At 37.0% G+C, this 14623-nt stretch overlaps 1 protein-coding gene across 4 annotated transcripts in view; it reads right to left on the bottom strand.

The window, feature by feature from the left end:
* plekhg5b (pleckstrin homology domain containing, family G (with RhoGef domain) member 5b) overlaps positions 1 to 14623 on the bottom strand; it is a 162927-nt gene that overhangs the window by 14899 nt on the left and 133405 nt on the right. For all 4 annotated transcript variants that reach the window (XM_038309253.1, XM_038309252.1, XM_038309254.1 and 1 more), the window contains one exon: positions 3724 to 3915. In XM_038309253.1, the coding sequence (XP_038165181.1) occupies positions 3724 to 3915 (192 nt within the window). The remainder of the gene's footprint in view (positions 1 to 3723; positions 3916 to 14623) is intronic.

Raw genomic sequence — 14623 nt, 5'->3', positions numbered from 1 at the left:
AATGCCTTTATTGATGTATACTTTGTTTTTTCTTTTGCCTTATAAATCTATATTTACTAACCCCTTGAACCCTACGGACCCACCGGCGGGTCCAGCTGCTACGTGACCTCGTAATTTTACCAAACCCCCAGTATTGATGTAAAAAACATATTTGGCACAGTTTGGTGACATTTTTGGATAAATGTGCCAAAATGGCCTCTCCGCCTAAGAAATTTCTCAGTAATACCATTCTAAAATAAATATGATTCATCTGATTGAGTCCAAATTTGGTATATTTTTACACAACATTTAGATTTGAAAGTCTGTACTACTTTTTTGTGCTATAAATAATATTTTGGTAGTGTTTTGCAATGTTTATTTCAAAGAAAATTTTGGCGAGGTTCAAAAAATGCAAAATATTTTGTATTTTGTCCCTAATATTTCAGGCAGGGTCAAAGCTACAATGGTGCTGACACCAGAAAACCATTCTATGACATCTTACCTTTAAAGACATACCAAAAGTTTCTTTTTAAATCTAATAGCTTTGAGGCTATAAGTTATCTACTTTTGTGTGTTTTTGTCAGGCAGAAATTTATTTATACCCCCTTAGGGTGTAAGAGGCTAACAGAAACAAAAAAGGATATTTTGAAAGATTTTACATGAAGATATTTATCTCCTCGCTCCAAATGTCAGCAGAAATTTTGAATTTTGTCAGAGATGGTGAACATTTATGTGTGCAGGGTTGTTTATATGTTGGTTGGATTTACAAAAACTAACAGAAAAAATGGAATATGGCTGATCACTTTAACTTTTTCTTCTGATTAAATAGATTTAAAGTATATCCAAGTATAGTCGTTGCAAAATATTACGCCTACAAGTTAAAGTGAAAAAAATTATTAAAAAATTACTTAAAAACACAAACTGCCACTGTTAAAAAACAAAAAATGACTAATCAGAAGCTTGCAAAGCACAATAACTCTTTCAGAAAACTCATATTCTTTCTTAAGCAGATCCCTCGGTTATATGTTTTTACTTTCATTATCCTTTTTGCTGTAACAGGTTCAGAAAAAAGTATTTTTATAAACTAAAAGGCACATATTGCTTTTATTCACCCATTTATTTATGCATTTAGCGTATGAAGCTAAGTGATGGCTACAGAGGGCTGCGTTACTCTCAGTAATGAAGGAAAACTGGAGACAACAGTCTAGTGTCGCTAACTTAGTGACTTTGTTCTTTTGACAAAAACATTGCTTTAAAGGCCTTAAAAGTCCTTCAATATAGCGACAGAGACATATCTAGTCGCTTTTCTCTGTGTTTAGCGACCTCCTGTGAAAGCAGCATCGTTATCGTCTCATAGAACCCAGAGCTGCTGTCTGGTCTCCCTGCTTCGCTAAGCAAAGCATCACAGCCGGCTACCTCGTCCTTTTAGCTCCAGATGCTATCAGACCTTCTGCTTTCCCACAGCTAAATTAAAAAGCTGCTAATGATTCTGACCTGGACTACAAAGCGGGTTATAAGTATCTCGTAAATGTGGCTTTTAATCAAGTCTCCTTTTTGTTTTTCTCTGAAACTGATGCACTAGAATCACCTGATCGCCACACTGCTTGGATCACTTATTCACCTCATAACACATATGCGACTGATTACTGCCTGTTTGGTCATATTAGATGTATGCAGAGTAAGGTTGTCACGATACTAAACTTTTCCACTCGATACCGATACTAAGTAAAATATTCAATACTCGATACCATTTTCGATACCACAAGAATAAAAACAGACTCTAAAATTCGACAGAAATATTTTCCTTACTAAAAAAATACAATAAATAAATAAAAAAACAATAAGAATAATATTTTGTGGTTGTATGCTGTGCTTAATATTAAGCAAGCTTGATAAAAAAAAAAACGTACAAAATTAAAATTAAGTGTTCCTTCCTTGGCTATGCTTTGCAGACATAACAATGACACTAGCCAAACCAGTTAAACAAAAATAATTCTCAGCAGCTGCACCTGTTACAGAAAAAGTCTGAAACTGAAAAATGCACAGAATTATTCAATCACACAGTGGATTTTCCTCTATTCTGCACTTTAGATGGCTGTATTGATACTTTTGAAAAAGAGTATTTTATCCGGATACAACGTTTCAGTATCGATACTTTTGACAACCTTAATGCAGAGTGGATTCAGCAAATGGATGAAAAATCATACATTAAATAATATATACATATATTTTTAGTCGTTACACTGTCACAAGTACAGAGCAAGGAAAATTAACTCTCTGCATTTAACACATCCACTTGCGGAGCAGTGCGCTGCCATTGTGCGGTGCCCCAGGAGCAATCAGAGTTTAAGGGTCTTTTGTTGCTCAGGGACCCACAGTGGCAGTCTGTGGAAGTGGAGCTTGAACTCGGAACCTGTGGATTCAAAGCGCTATGCCCTAACCACTTTTTTTTGTTATTGTATGACTATAATAATGCACTATATAATCGGCCCCCTATCGGTATCGGCCTTAAAACTGAATATCGGACATCGGCCACCCCACCGATATTTAACCCGATATTTGATCAGCTTCTGAGTTTCTAAAGTAAAAAAAAAAAGAAATTAAATACTACTTCTTCTTCTTCCTCAAAAACTTCTTTTTTTACAGACTTAAAAACTTCTAAAGACAAAATATTGATACATTAAAATATCCCAATATCTTCATATGCTGATATATTGCCATTTAAAAACACCATATATATCTCTTTTACTAATGAAATATTGCTATATGTCATCGAAATTTTGCCATATTTTTATATGTTGATATATTGACGCGGTATCGATCTATTTTACTTACAAAATCTCATAAGAATTTGCAAAATATCACGAGAGTTTGTAACAGAACGATGAAATTTCACAAGATTTTGAAAGTAAAATAGATCGATACCGCGTTTTTAAAAATCAATTTGATATCAGCATATGAAAATATATTTGAGTTTATTATTTTTCAAAGTGTCAGAAATGGATAACAAAACTGCTATTTTCAATGACTACTTATTTTTGTCCAGCTTTAACATCGGTATCGGTATCGGCTACATGAGTTTTAAAATATCGGCATATCGGATATCGGCCAAAATCCCAATATCGTGCATCCCTAATCATAACGAATAATGCATTTTAATGACATTTTAACAACAGTTAACTAGTTATTAAAAATTATAGCTTGGATACAGATACGTTTCCCCCCCATGGTTAAAGAAGAATCCTAAAGGAAACCTGGTCAATTGAAGCAGATTATAAATGTAGATGAAATGTGTGTTAGAGATGCGATATGAACCAATTAGCTCTAAATCTGGATATTTATCTAATTTTTCTAAACTAAAATGTTGGCTTTAAGCTTTAAGGTCAGTAGCTTTTGAATCTTAAGAGTCTTTTGGCTGAATCTCGGTGAGTGAAGGCTTTTCCCTCCACCCACTCATTTCCACAGCAGCTGGGAGGAAAGTAAGCAAGGCAACAAGTCAGGAGGCCGTAAAGGGAAATGATTTCACCAGGGCCGGCGGGATGTGGCCTTCTGACCTCCTCCCACTACAGCCTACTACTGTTTGGTTTGCATCTGAATGCTTTCCCAATGAGAGTCACCTCTGGGCAGCAGACATGTTCCCTCCAGCTTTTAACAGCGCGGCTCAGGGGGATCAAGAAAGAGCGGCGCTTTGATTGACCCTGCAGGCGCGGCCTCTTGTGTTTCACACACTTGTCTCTGCGTTACCTTGCCAAAGGGCCCCGCTCCGGCATTGGAGCCAAACAGGCCGCTGAAGCGGCTGGCGGCACGGTTCTTCCAGCTGTCCGGCCCTGCCCCGACGGCGGGCAGAGAGCCGCCCAGTTGTCCCAGAGCATCCGGGCTCGGAATGTTGGTCTCCCCCAGGAACTCTGTTATGTTCTTCCTCCGCCGCGACTGACCCTACAAGGAGACACACAGACAACAGTCGAATAAATAGAAAGTGAAACAAACCGTTTCCTTATCAGTAATTGTTCCTTTTCAAGAGAAAACAAAAGATTCCCAACGAGCAGTTGGAAAAAAAAAATTAAAAATAGACAATGACAGAAAGAGGGAAATAAACCAAGACAGGGTGAGCAGGAAATGAGGGGAATTTCAGGGTGAAGGATGACATCAACTGGACGGTTACGGCCATCCTCACGGTGGGACACAAACAGGAGAGGGAAGAACTGCCACTTCCTGACAGCCAGAGCTCTTGACATCACAAGGAGCAGGCAGCAAGGTTGTTCCATAGGAACAGACTGTTTCGAGTCTGGCCATTGTTCCCCGGACCATTGTTACCCTGTCAGCAGGCCTGGCCGCACAGCCCGCTCCAGCAATCTCTGTCCGCTTTACGAGCCGCAGCAAAGCAAATAAACAGGGGCCACCTCGGTATCGGAGGAAGCAGTTGTTTTTGTCGTCCGAGTGTCAGTGCTGAGGAATCCGCTGCTGGTGGCGGCGTGCGTTTGACCCTCACCTCATCAAACAAACCGTGGGGAAATTTCACATTCCTCCACACTGATGCTGAAACCCACCACTCATTCCGACAATGTTGTTCAAACCCCCCCCAAACTAAACACACACGAGCAAACACATGCTATGCAGACAAAACACAACAAGCAGCCCCTCACCGAGGTGCACGCTTCCTTTCAGCACCTCAACCAGGCTCACCATGACATTTTAAAGTTACTGTTGCACATCGGGGTTTACTGGGGATTCTAAGAAGTTTGGATTTAGAATTTAAACACAGATCAAAACAAAAACTACAACCTGAGGGTTGAAGAAAACCTTTTTCTGCATTTTGTTCAACTAATTAATCCACATTTCCTCATTTCTCTGAGGTGTGATTCATCAAAATAATAATAGAAAATAGAGATTACTAACAGAGAATAAAAGAAATGTTCTATGGAAAGCTGTTTTATTCAAAGTAGATTAAAATAAAGTTATAAATAATCTAATAATAAAAAATAAATACGTTTTTCCAAGTTTGAAGACGTTTCATTCCCATCCAGGAAGCTTTTTCAATTAATTTCTTGAATTTAACGTCCAGTCGTTTATTTTTATTTTTTTACTTTTTTGGAATGACTACGGCCCTGATGACCGAGAATCTTCACCAGCATAAGAAACTGAATCATAAAAACACAATTTATGCATAAAATTAAAATTTATCTTACTTTGCGATTCATATATATGAATATTTATTGAGATTTGTTTATTTCAAGAGGCTCTCTAAGGATTTCCTGTAACATTTATTTCAAGATATATTTATTTATATTAAGCTTTATTAATATTAAGATTAAAATAAATTCTTAAATACATTTACAATATAATAAAAATATATATCTATTTGAAAACAGAATCTTTGAAACATAAATACTAGAAATATGGAAGTAAATAAATAAACAATGACAAAAAACATGTAAAATATTTTGAGTGTATTTATTGGATTTCATTGAAGTTACATTTGTTTTATGTGATGAAATATTTATGAATATTTTTTAATAATACTATTTAATTTTGAACGAAACGGCTCTCCATACTTTTCGGCAGGGATTTGGGAATTATGAATAAATATTATCTGAATGTACATGTAAACTTATTGGAATAAGATAAAGTTAAAGAAAGTATCTTATAACGTGTGTTTTTCAAGACTTTTTTATATTAAAGATTAGAAACTGAAATATTTTAAATTCAATTAAAGCTTGTTGCAAACAGCAGGGGGCCAACATTAGAGAGAGCTTTTTAAAGCCGATGCTGATACCCCTTATTTTAACATCAGATCTCTGATCTCTGATATGTGAGGGACAATTATTGCCAATTTTTCTGTTTACATAAGAAAAATGACACGATGACAACAGATGTTACACAAGACTTAATTCGAACACACAAAAAAATATTTATTAACGTTAACGACTGTTTGCAATTGAAGGGAGCGGTTGCTGAATGCGACCATGAATCTGCCAATGCATGCACGTATTGGTCAACGCAAGAAAAAAATAAATAGCTAATGTTAGCCAAAAATATCGGCAAGCCAAAATATAGGCCTATCTCTAACCCTCACGTCTAAAAATAGCCTCAAAATTCAAACGTATGCATCATCCTGGATTTTTTCCAATACGTTAAGAGAAATAATTAAAATGTATTTTATTCGCTGGCTTTTTTATACACGAGGAATTATGACTTCGGTTCCATTTTGTTCTCGAAGATATTTGTAATGTAGGTATGTAAAAAACATGTTTAGAAACGTCTTTTTAAAAGGAGGAAGAAAATGTTTCAATAGTTCAAATCAAATAAAAAACAATTAGTTACTAGAAGGCAAAAAATATTGCCAAACATACTGATATCGATGAATAATTCAACTGAAAGCAATAGAAATTATCATTCCTCATCAACTCGTTTTCATGCATTGCATTAACTGGAAAAAGACATTTATAAATAAAGTAACTTTTATTTATTATATGATGGGTTAAATCACTGGTAACAGGTAATCAGAGATGCATCGAAATGATCTCCTGGTGACTAAGATGAAAGCTCAACCATGTCCGACTAGTGTGACACTCAAAAATCCGATGCTGTTCTGATCAGTGAACGTGTTGATCAGGTTACAGTAACTCAACCATCCTTTGTGTGGATGCTGTTCCTGAAACACTAACTGTAGAAAATAACATTTTCAGTTTCAGACTGTTCTTTAAAACATATTGGGGGGTAAAAGTGAGATACAGAAGCTACATAAAACATTTTTTTTTTTTTGTTTACAATACCTCAAAGGATATTAGAGAACCATATATGCAGCAGGTAACAGGAAGGCTAAAGATGAAAGCAGGGCTCCAATTAATCCATTTGGACGACCAACGATAACAGCTCCATTTCACACAGTTTGATGTTCAGTTTTCCCCATTGTATATAATTAAGATCAGTAAACTCTTTTGCATGGTGATATGTCTTTATATTATTCTAAATTGACAAAAGGACAAAGCAGATCTTTTTTTTTTTTTCAGAACCGAGCTCTCAGCGATCGCACGGTGAATTTCTGGAAACGATCAAGGAAAAATTGATCACTGCTGGATTGATTGCACAACCGGTTCGCTCATGAGTGGGGATTTTTTCAGCACATGAAGCAACTTTGTGCTTTAGTTCCTAATAATAGAGTTCCCGAGAAGATGAACGACTTGACTAACATGAAACAACAGCCTTTAGGGAGTAAAGCATTACAAAAAAGAAAACTGAAAGTTAACATTAATTAGTGAAAAGGAAACCAAAGTAGGCCATGAAGGTTTTTCATTAACAAATGGAAGAGGACACAGGTGTTAGAAAGTCTAGATCAAACCACTTAAACCCTCACTGAGCATTTCCTCTCACACATTTGTACGAAGGGAATTTTGTCCCACTATTGTTGCAAGCAAAGAAAAGTTTTGGGAATGTAAATTTGGAAAAATACATTTCGTAAAATAACACTGGAAAAAAAATCGAAATCTAGAAAAGTCTTTTTTTTTTCCTGAAAATAAGTGCATCTGTTCTTGAATTGAGGAGGTAAAGGAGACATCTTGCCAATGGAACAAGACAATTTACACTTAAAATAAGAAAACACAATTGCATTGTCTTATTTCAAGTGCATATTATCTAATCATCTTATTTTAAGAGTAAAAATACTCATTCCATTGGCAAACTATCTCATTTACTTACTCAAATTAAGGGTAAATGCACTTAATTTAAAAACTTTACTTATTTCTAGATCGCTTTTCCAGTGAAGATTTAAAAGAAAAAAGGAATCCACTGCAAAAACGATCTAGAAATAAGTAAAAATTTCTTATTCTACTTAGAATAAAGATAAATACACTTAATTTAAGAAATTTTTACTTATTTCTAGATCGTTTTTGCAGTGGATTCTTTTAAATCTTCACTGGAAAAGCGATCTAGAAATAAGTAAAAAAGTTTTTAAATTAAGTGCATTTACCCTTAATTTGAGTAGGTAAATGAGATAGTTTGCCAATGGAATGAGTATTTTTACTCTTGAAATAAGATAATTAGATAATATGCACTTGAAATAAGACAATGCAATTGTGTTTTCTTATTTTAAGTGTAAATTGTCTTGTTCCATAGGCAAAATGTCTCTTTTACCTCCTCAATTCAAGAACAAATGCACTTATTTTAAGAAAAAATTACTGATCTAGATTTCGATTTTTTCCAGTGCAGGAATCAAATAAAAACAAACGCTCGCTCTTAACTCCTCATTGATCAATACAGCGCTGCTGCTAACGTCCATGCAGACCAATAGAGCCTTCGCTCCTCACTACAGAGGGAATCCACCCCCAGAAGTTGGAAAACTAATAGAAAGCCTGGATTTTTTTTAAATATAATTTTGCAAAACTTGTTCTCTTGTTTTTTTTTAATGCAACAATAAGGGAGCAAAACATTTGAATATATAGGAAAGAGCTGGAAGTTATAACCAAACAGAGGATAAAGTTATCAGCACATTCTCAGCATCGTAGCAGAGCTTACCATCGAAGCCAGAGGCATGTCAAAAGTAACAAAAACCATCCTAATCCTTCAGAGTGGCTCACGGATGGCAGCCCATCCTTCTGCCAGCTGCTGCTCTCAATCAAATTCTCGCCTCCTCCTTTTCCACTTCCACTGCTGGGACCTGTGAACATCCACGCCAGCCCTTCGCCCAGACCGTTCCAATCAGGATGACCAACCACTCTAATAATCTCCCTAAAGACACGTCCCGGCTGAACAGATCCAGTCGGCTTCCCCTCTCCTGATTAATCTGCCTCCTGTCCAGCTGTCTGGATGCGTCCAGCCTGCTTGAATTTCACAGGAACACTGGTGGGAAGTCGTAGCAACCAGGAGGAACCCGGCTCATTGTGAAGGAGGGAGAAAAGGAGGCTGATCTAAATATCTGGAGGTGGAGTCAGAGCGTGACAGCTTGCAGGGAGCTCCTGCTTTCTCCTTTGTACATCTATGACAAATGTTCTGTTTGCTGCTTTCAGCAATGAAAGGCACCGCTCTGTTCTCGCAAAACAAACCCGCTTTCATTTTTTAAACACGAGTATTCCTTCACAAGAGACCGTCTTAATTAAAACCCAAACAGTTCACAGGAGTGAGCCTGTCATTTTCTCTCTTTTTTTTTAAGACATGTCCACCCTTAGGCACAACACTTTGTTCTTTGGCGCTGCCTGTTTTTCTTAGAAACCTTTGAAACAATGCCACGCTAGATGGCAAAAACAAGGAAAGAATTTTCCCTAAGAACGACCAAACGGGAAACCTCCTTTGTTAACTTGTTTCAGCACATTTAATCGGCTGCTGAGGCACAAAAGATAAGCACAATGAGCTCCACACCTCTTCTCTCAGCGGAGAAAGAAACAAAGGTTTGAAAACCTCCCAGAGCCGAGAAGCTTAACAGTACAGCTCCAAAAATAAAACATCTTATTTCAATCATTAATGGGTCTTCAGATCAGGAAGCTGCCAAATAGCTAATATGAAGCAGCTGTATTCATGTCTGCCTGACTAATTGTGTTTACAGGGCCTGCCTCGCTAACCTGACTCCGCCACATGGATTTGCTCCGCAAATCCATCTGGAAACCTTCCGTTGAAGTAATTTTGGGAAGGGGCGAAAATACTGGTTAGCTGATTGGCCTATGTTGGTGATAGACGGGCCAAATAAACCAATCAGATCAACGAAGCATATGACGTACTAACAGAGCGACGACGAAGAGGAGCCAATTGATAGATCAAACTCTTGCCGAAACCAGTCGGGAGAAGAGCAAAAACATCTTTTCCTCTGAGAAAAGCCTCCAGAGCAGTGTTTTGCTCTTCTTTCAGTGAAGAAATACTCTGTAATTCCGATAAAACTTGCTCGATAGCCACGCTAACGCTAGTTTCATCGGCTGAAGCCGCCATGTTCTTTAGACTGAACTGTCGCGCTTCTCGTTGCCTCACACCTCAACCCGCCTTAAAGCCAACGCTGATTGGACGTTTGTTTCGTAAACGGCTCCAAATTTTCTTCAACGGAGAGTCTCCAGACTGATTAGCGAGTGAAACCTTGAAAGCTAGCAAGATCAGGATGGTCTCACGAGGCTACTGGCTCGAGTCTACAGATTAATCCTGTCAGTCAGAGCAGAGGGCAGTAAAATCTACCGTCTCCTTTATTTATTGCTTCCCCAACAGACCATAGCGTAACGCTTTAACACAGTGGTGCGACTGGACATGGACTACATAAAACAAATGTTTGTATCCATTAGACTGACACAGTTTAAGGCCAATACCAATTATTTTAACATCCGACCCATTTGCTGCCTATATTACTCTTTCTTCCTCCATTTAAATGATAGAAATTACCAAAAATGTGAAACAAGTCTCAAATAAAAAACAAAACAAGCATCTATTAACAAATCCAACCAAACATTAACATTGGATAGCAAAAGGAGGCGTTGCTGAACGGAGCAGTTCACTGGTTCCCCAACTTCTCCTCAATCCCTAATCCCACTCCAACCTTTTCAGCAGTGGAGTCAACAGAAGTAAAACATTGCAATAAAATAAATTATCTACTTTATATTCCTTTAGAGTGCAAGTTTAACTCTTTATTCTCCTGTATAACAGAATTAAACATTTCTATCAATACATAAATAAAAGCAAAATATTATCGGCCAAAAATATCAGCCGGCTGACGTATGTTCTGTCTCTCATCAAGGCAAAGAGGCAGATGTCAGTTAAGTGAACATTTCAGGTGCTGAAAATGAATAGAAAATAATAGAAGCAGCTAAAAAAAAATCGATTTCAAACTTAAATTAATTTTCCTGAATTTGACTATCTTCTTAATCCTACTGATGCTTTTGCTTTGCTTCTGTTTTATTTTCCTGTATTTTAATCATGTAAAGCACTTTGCATCGTCTTTGTACTGAATTATGCTATACAAATAAAGTTGCCTTGCCTTTAGGCCCAATATTTCTAATCATAGAATAAAAACATGTACTTATATCCAACATGTTAACTTCTGATATGGATCTTTTTTATCGAAATTGAGATATAAATGTTGAACTACTATATATAAATGTAAATATTTTACGGAGGAGTCAAAATGACTCACGTTCTTTAATAAAATTGAATATCAGTGTCAATGAAAAGCAAAAGTGCTGATTGAACAGTTTTAAGAAAGAGGAAAAAGTGAAAAATTAAAATAAAAATTGTCTTCATTGGTACAAAATAGCTTATCTAAAAAAGCGGGTCTGTGAACAGAAGGTAGGCTACTTTTCCTTTACATAAAATAAAAAAAAACTATTTGGTTTGGTTTTTTTAACTACAATAATATTTCTGACAGACTAGAATAAAAGAGAAGCGCTGCATTAAAATATGTTTAGCGCTCAGATTCACAACATTAAAGCTGCAAATAGAATTAAATTAAACTTAAATTCTAATAGAGAGGAATGCATCATGTTTAACTGCAGCTTTTATGTTTTCATCAAGTATCGAGCCAGTTTGGAGAAAACAAGTAGAAAAATGCAAATATTTGTGTTCAAATGTAGTGAGTATGTAAGTACAAGTCCTCAGAGAAGTAAATACTCAACTAAAGTACAGATAATTAAAAAAGCTAATTAAGTCAGTGAAAGTTTTTAATAATTTGTTACTTAACTCCTCCTGAATTTTAAAGTTCTAACTTCGTTTTGTTGTCATCAGTTTGCAGGGAAGGTTTCCTCCTCTGCATTTCACTTTCACAAAGTTTGTCTTCAAGTAAACATCTTTTGAAGTAAACACATATTTCTTGGGTTGGTTGGATTTTAGTTGCTCCACATCCCAGTAAATTAGTTTCCATTTAGTTTGGGAATAATCGCACCGAGTTTTCATTAGGGGACCAATAAAAGATATCCAGTCTCACTAGATCAAGTCGAGATCAACGGTTGAAGCTTGTAGGTTAACGATATCAAACTGAGCTTACAGGCTTATCTTATCTGCTGTGGATTTTAGCTTTAACCTTGGCCTGTAAAAAGAAGAGAGGAGAAAATCTAAAAAAATAAAATAAAAGACCAGATTGTATTAAAAGAAGAGCTTTAAAGAAAAGAAATCCGTTTCAACCCCCACCTAAGATCTCTCCTAAGCCCCCCCTACACCGTCCTCCTCTGCCTTCATGGTAGTCGACTGATAAAATTCCTCTTTGATCATCGTGGAAGTGGTGGGTGATTAACGATGGGGGGAAGAAAGGAGGGAAAAAAAAGTGCGACGCTGATTTTCCTGAGAACTCGGGACCCAAATCGACCCGGTCAAACACAAATCAAAACACACACACCATGAGTGGACAACCAGGAAACATGGAGCTTCGGTTGTCTGTATATACAGAAGGGCAGCACAAACGGCACATTTTTTAGCTCGAAATAAAAACGGATCTAAATGTCACAGGATCCACATCCAAATTAAAAAGATTTATTACGACATAAATAAAGAGATTTTTTTTTTTTAGAAGTGTTCACAAACTGACTCTGGAGCAATTAAATATTAGCATTTCACTTTTTCTTTGTTGTTAAATTTAGAAAGCAAATAGTTTTTTCTTTAGGGCTTATGGTTCTATGGTAGTAGAACAAAAGGCAAGGTTCTGGGGAATTGTCAACTGCCCAAGGAGAAATTTTTGATCAAATGCTAACAGCTTTAAAGATAATTAGAAATCTAATACTGGAAAATTAGCTCAAAGTCCTCGTCTCCATAAAAAAGAAAAAATGAAAAAAAAAAAATCATCAAATAAATAAATGTAATCTAACAAAAACTTGCAACTGTTTTTAATATTCTTTTTTTGTTTCTGCATTTTTTATTTTATTTTATTTATTTTTTTATTTTATTTTTTCCTACTTGCTTTGATTCTGTGTCATCTTCCTGTATTTTAATCATGTAAAGCACTTTGCATTGTCTTTGTACTGAATTGTGCTATACAAATAAATTTGCCTTGCCTTGCCTTGCCTTGCCTTAATGGACATGGTACAAAAAGAGCTCTAAATCTGAAGTTTCAGATATAAAGTGAACTGCATATTTTTTTAAGAAGCCTTTAGTTTAATCCCAGGTAGTGATTCTGTTTAGCATTTGTAGTCATTTTTCCTTTATTGGTAGATTAAGAAGAGAAACTGAACCGTATTTCCATAAAGAAAACTATGGTTCATTTTTGTTCACTCAAAATATTGGGCTGAAATTGACCCCATAAAGGCAGCAAAGATGTAAGGAGCAGAGTAGTGAAATAAAACCTGCAGGTCCTTTTACCTTAGTCTCATTTGTCTGCTGTCTTTGAGGAAGCGGCGCCTCCTCTGGGATCTCTGAGTCCAGGTGCAGCAGATCCCAACTGTGCCAGGATGTCAGACGACCAAAACGCACCATTTTTCCACAACGTAAATAGATTCAAACCTTGGGATCTTCTATAGTTATGTTCCGAGTGATCATAAGAAAATTGTGGGAAAATTCCAGAAGTCAGCGAAAACCTACATGTCCAGGAAAGTGCATAGAGAGCAGAGCCCTGTGAGGCATTGCTGGTTCTTCCTCAGTATGGCTGCTGACTGCCTACCTGAGCCTGAAGATAAGGTGTGCTGCAGGGTCAACGGTCACACAAACAACCATTAGGTGTGTTTGTGCCTTGCAGTAATCTCCACCTTCAGGCTTAAAGGGGAAAGTTTTTGTCTTCCAGGCTCTTTCACCTCAGCAAGCACACAAAACGTCAGTCATCTCAACCTTCGGTTCCTTCTACACCGTTTGGTGGAAATAGAGCTGAGTCCTTACATGTAATCTAATGATCAGGTGCAAGCAGGCTGAGTTGGTTTTCATGCATTTCCCATTAAAAGCGTAATGAAAGAGCTTGCTGCTAAACATGAGTCATTAACACGTCCCGACGTAGGCAGTACTGGACAAACTGGATTGTGAAAGCAGATTAAACTGAAGGGTTTCCAAATTTAGATCCAAACAGAGACGGTGACGATGGTGATTCCCAATGTTTATGAATGTGAAGGAATCGCCTTCCTTTATTCCAGTATTTACATTCAATGAATCACTGCAAATCACAGGTGTGTGGATCTGAAAAAAGTGGCGTAAACATTAGAACCTGTTGTGTTTAATGTCATTTAAAAGATGCAGCGGGTGTTTTCTATGAAGCAGACCTGACGTCAAGGAATTCTAGTAGAGGTACAGTGCTGCCAAATGGCGTCTGGCCATTCATTTAACTTAGTTGTGCTTTTTCCCCCACACATTTAAATGTCTCAGATTGGGTACATTTTATCAGAAAAATATTAATTCAAGAAAAGTTTTTTTTTTTTTTTTTCTCATTTGTTTACGGGGAGTGGCGCCCTATCAACCTGACTCCGCCAGATGGATTTGCTCTGCATATCCATCTGGAAACCTTCCGTTGAAGTAATTTTAGGAAGGGGCGAAAATACTGGTTAGCTGATTGGCCTATGTTGGTGATAGACGGGCCAAATAAACCAATCAGATCAACGAAGCAGGCTACTCTTGCCGAAACCAGTCGGGAGAAGAGCAAAAACATCTTTTCCTCTGAGAAAAGCCTCCAGAGCAGTGTTTTGCTCTTCTTTCAGTGAAGAAATACTCTGTAATTCCGATAAAACTTGCTGGATAGCCACGCTAACGCTAGTTTCATCGGCTGAAGCCGCCATGT

This window comes from Cyprinodon tularosa, unplaced genomic scaffold, assembly GCF_016077235.1.
Source record: "Cyprinodon tularosa strain WSP-4 unplaced genomic scaffold, ASM1607723v1 ctg66, whole genome shotgun sequence".
In the NCBI taxonomy this organism is placed as follows: Eukaryota; Metazoa; Chordata; class Actinopteri; order Cyprinodontiformes; family Cyprinodontidae; genus Cyprinodon; species Cyprinodon tularosa.
Note: the sequence above shows the minus strand (reverse complement) of the source record. Positions and strands in the feature narration are given on the sequence as shown.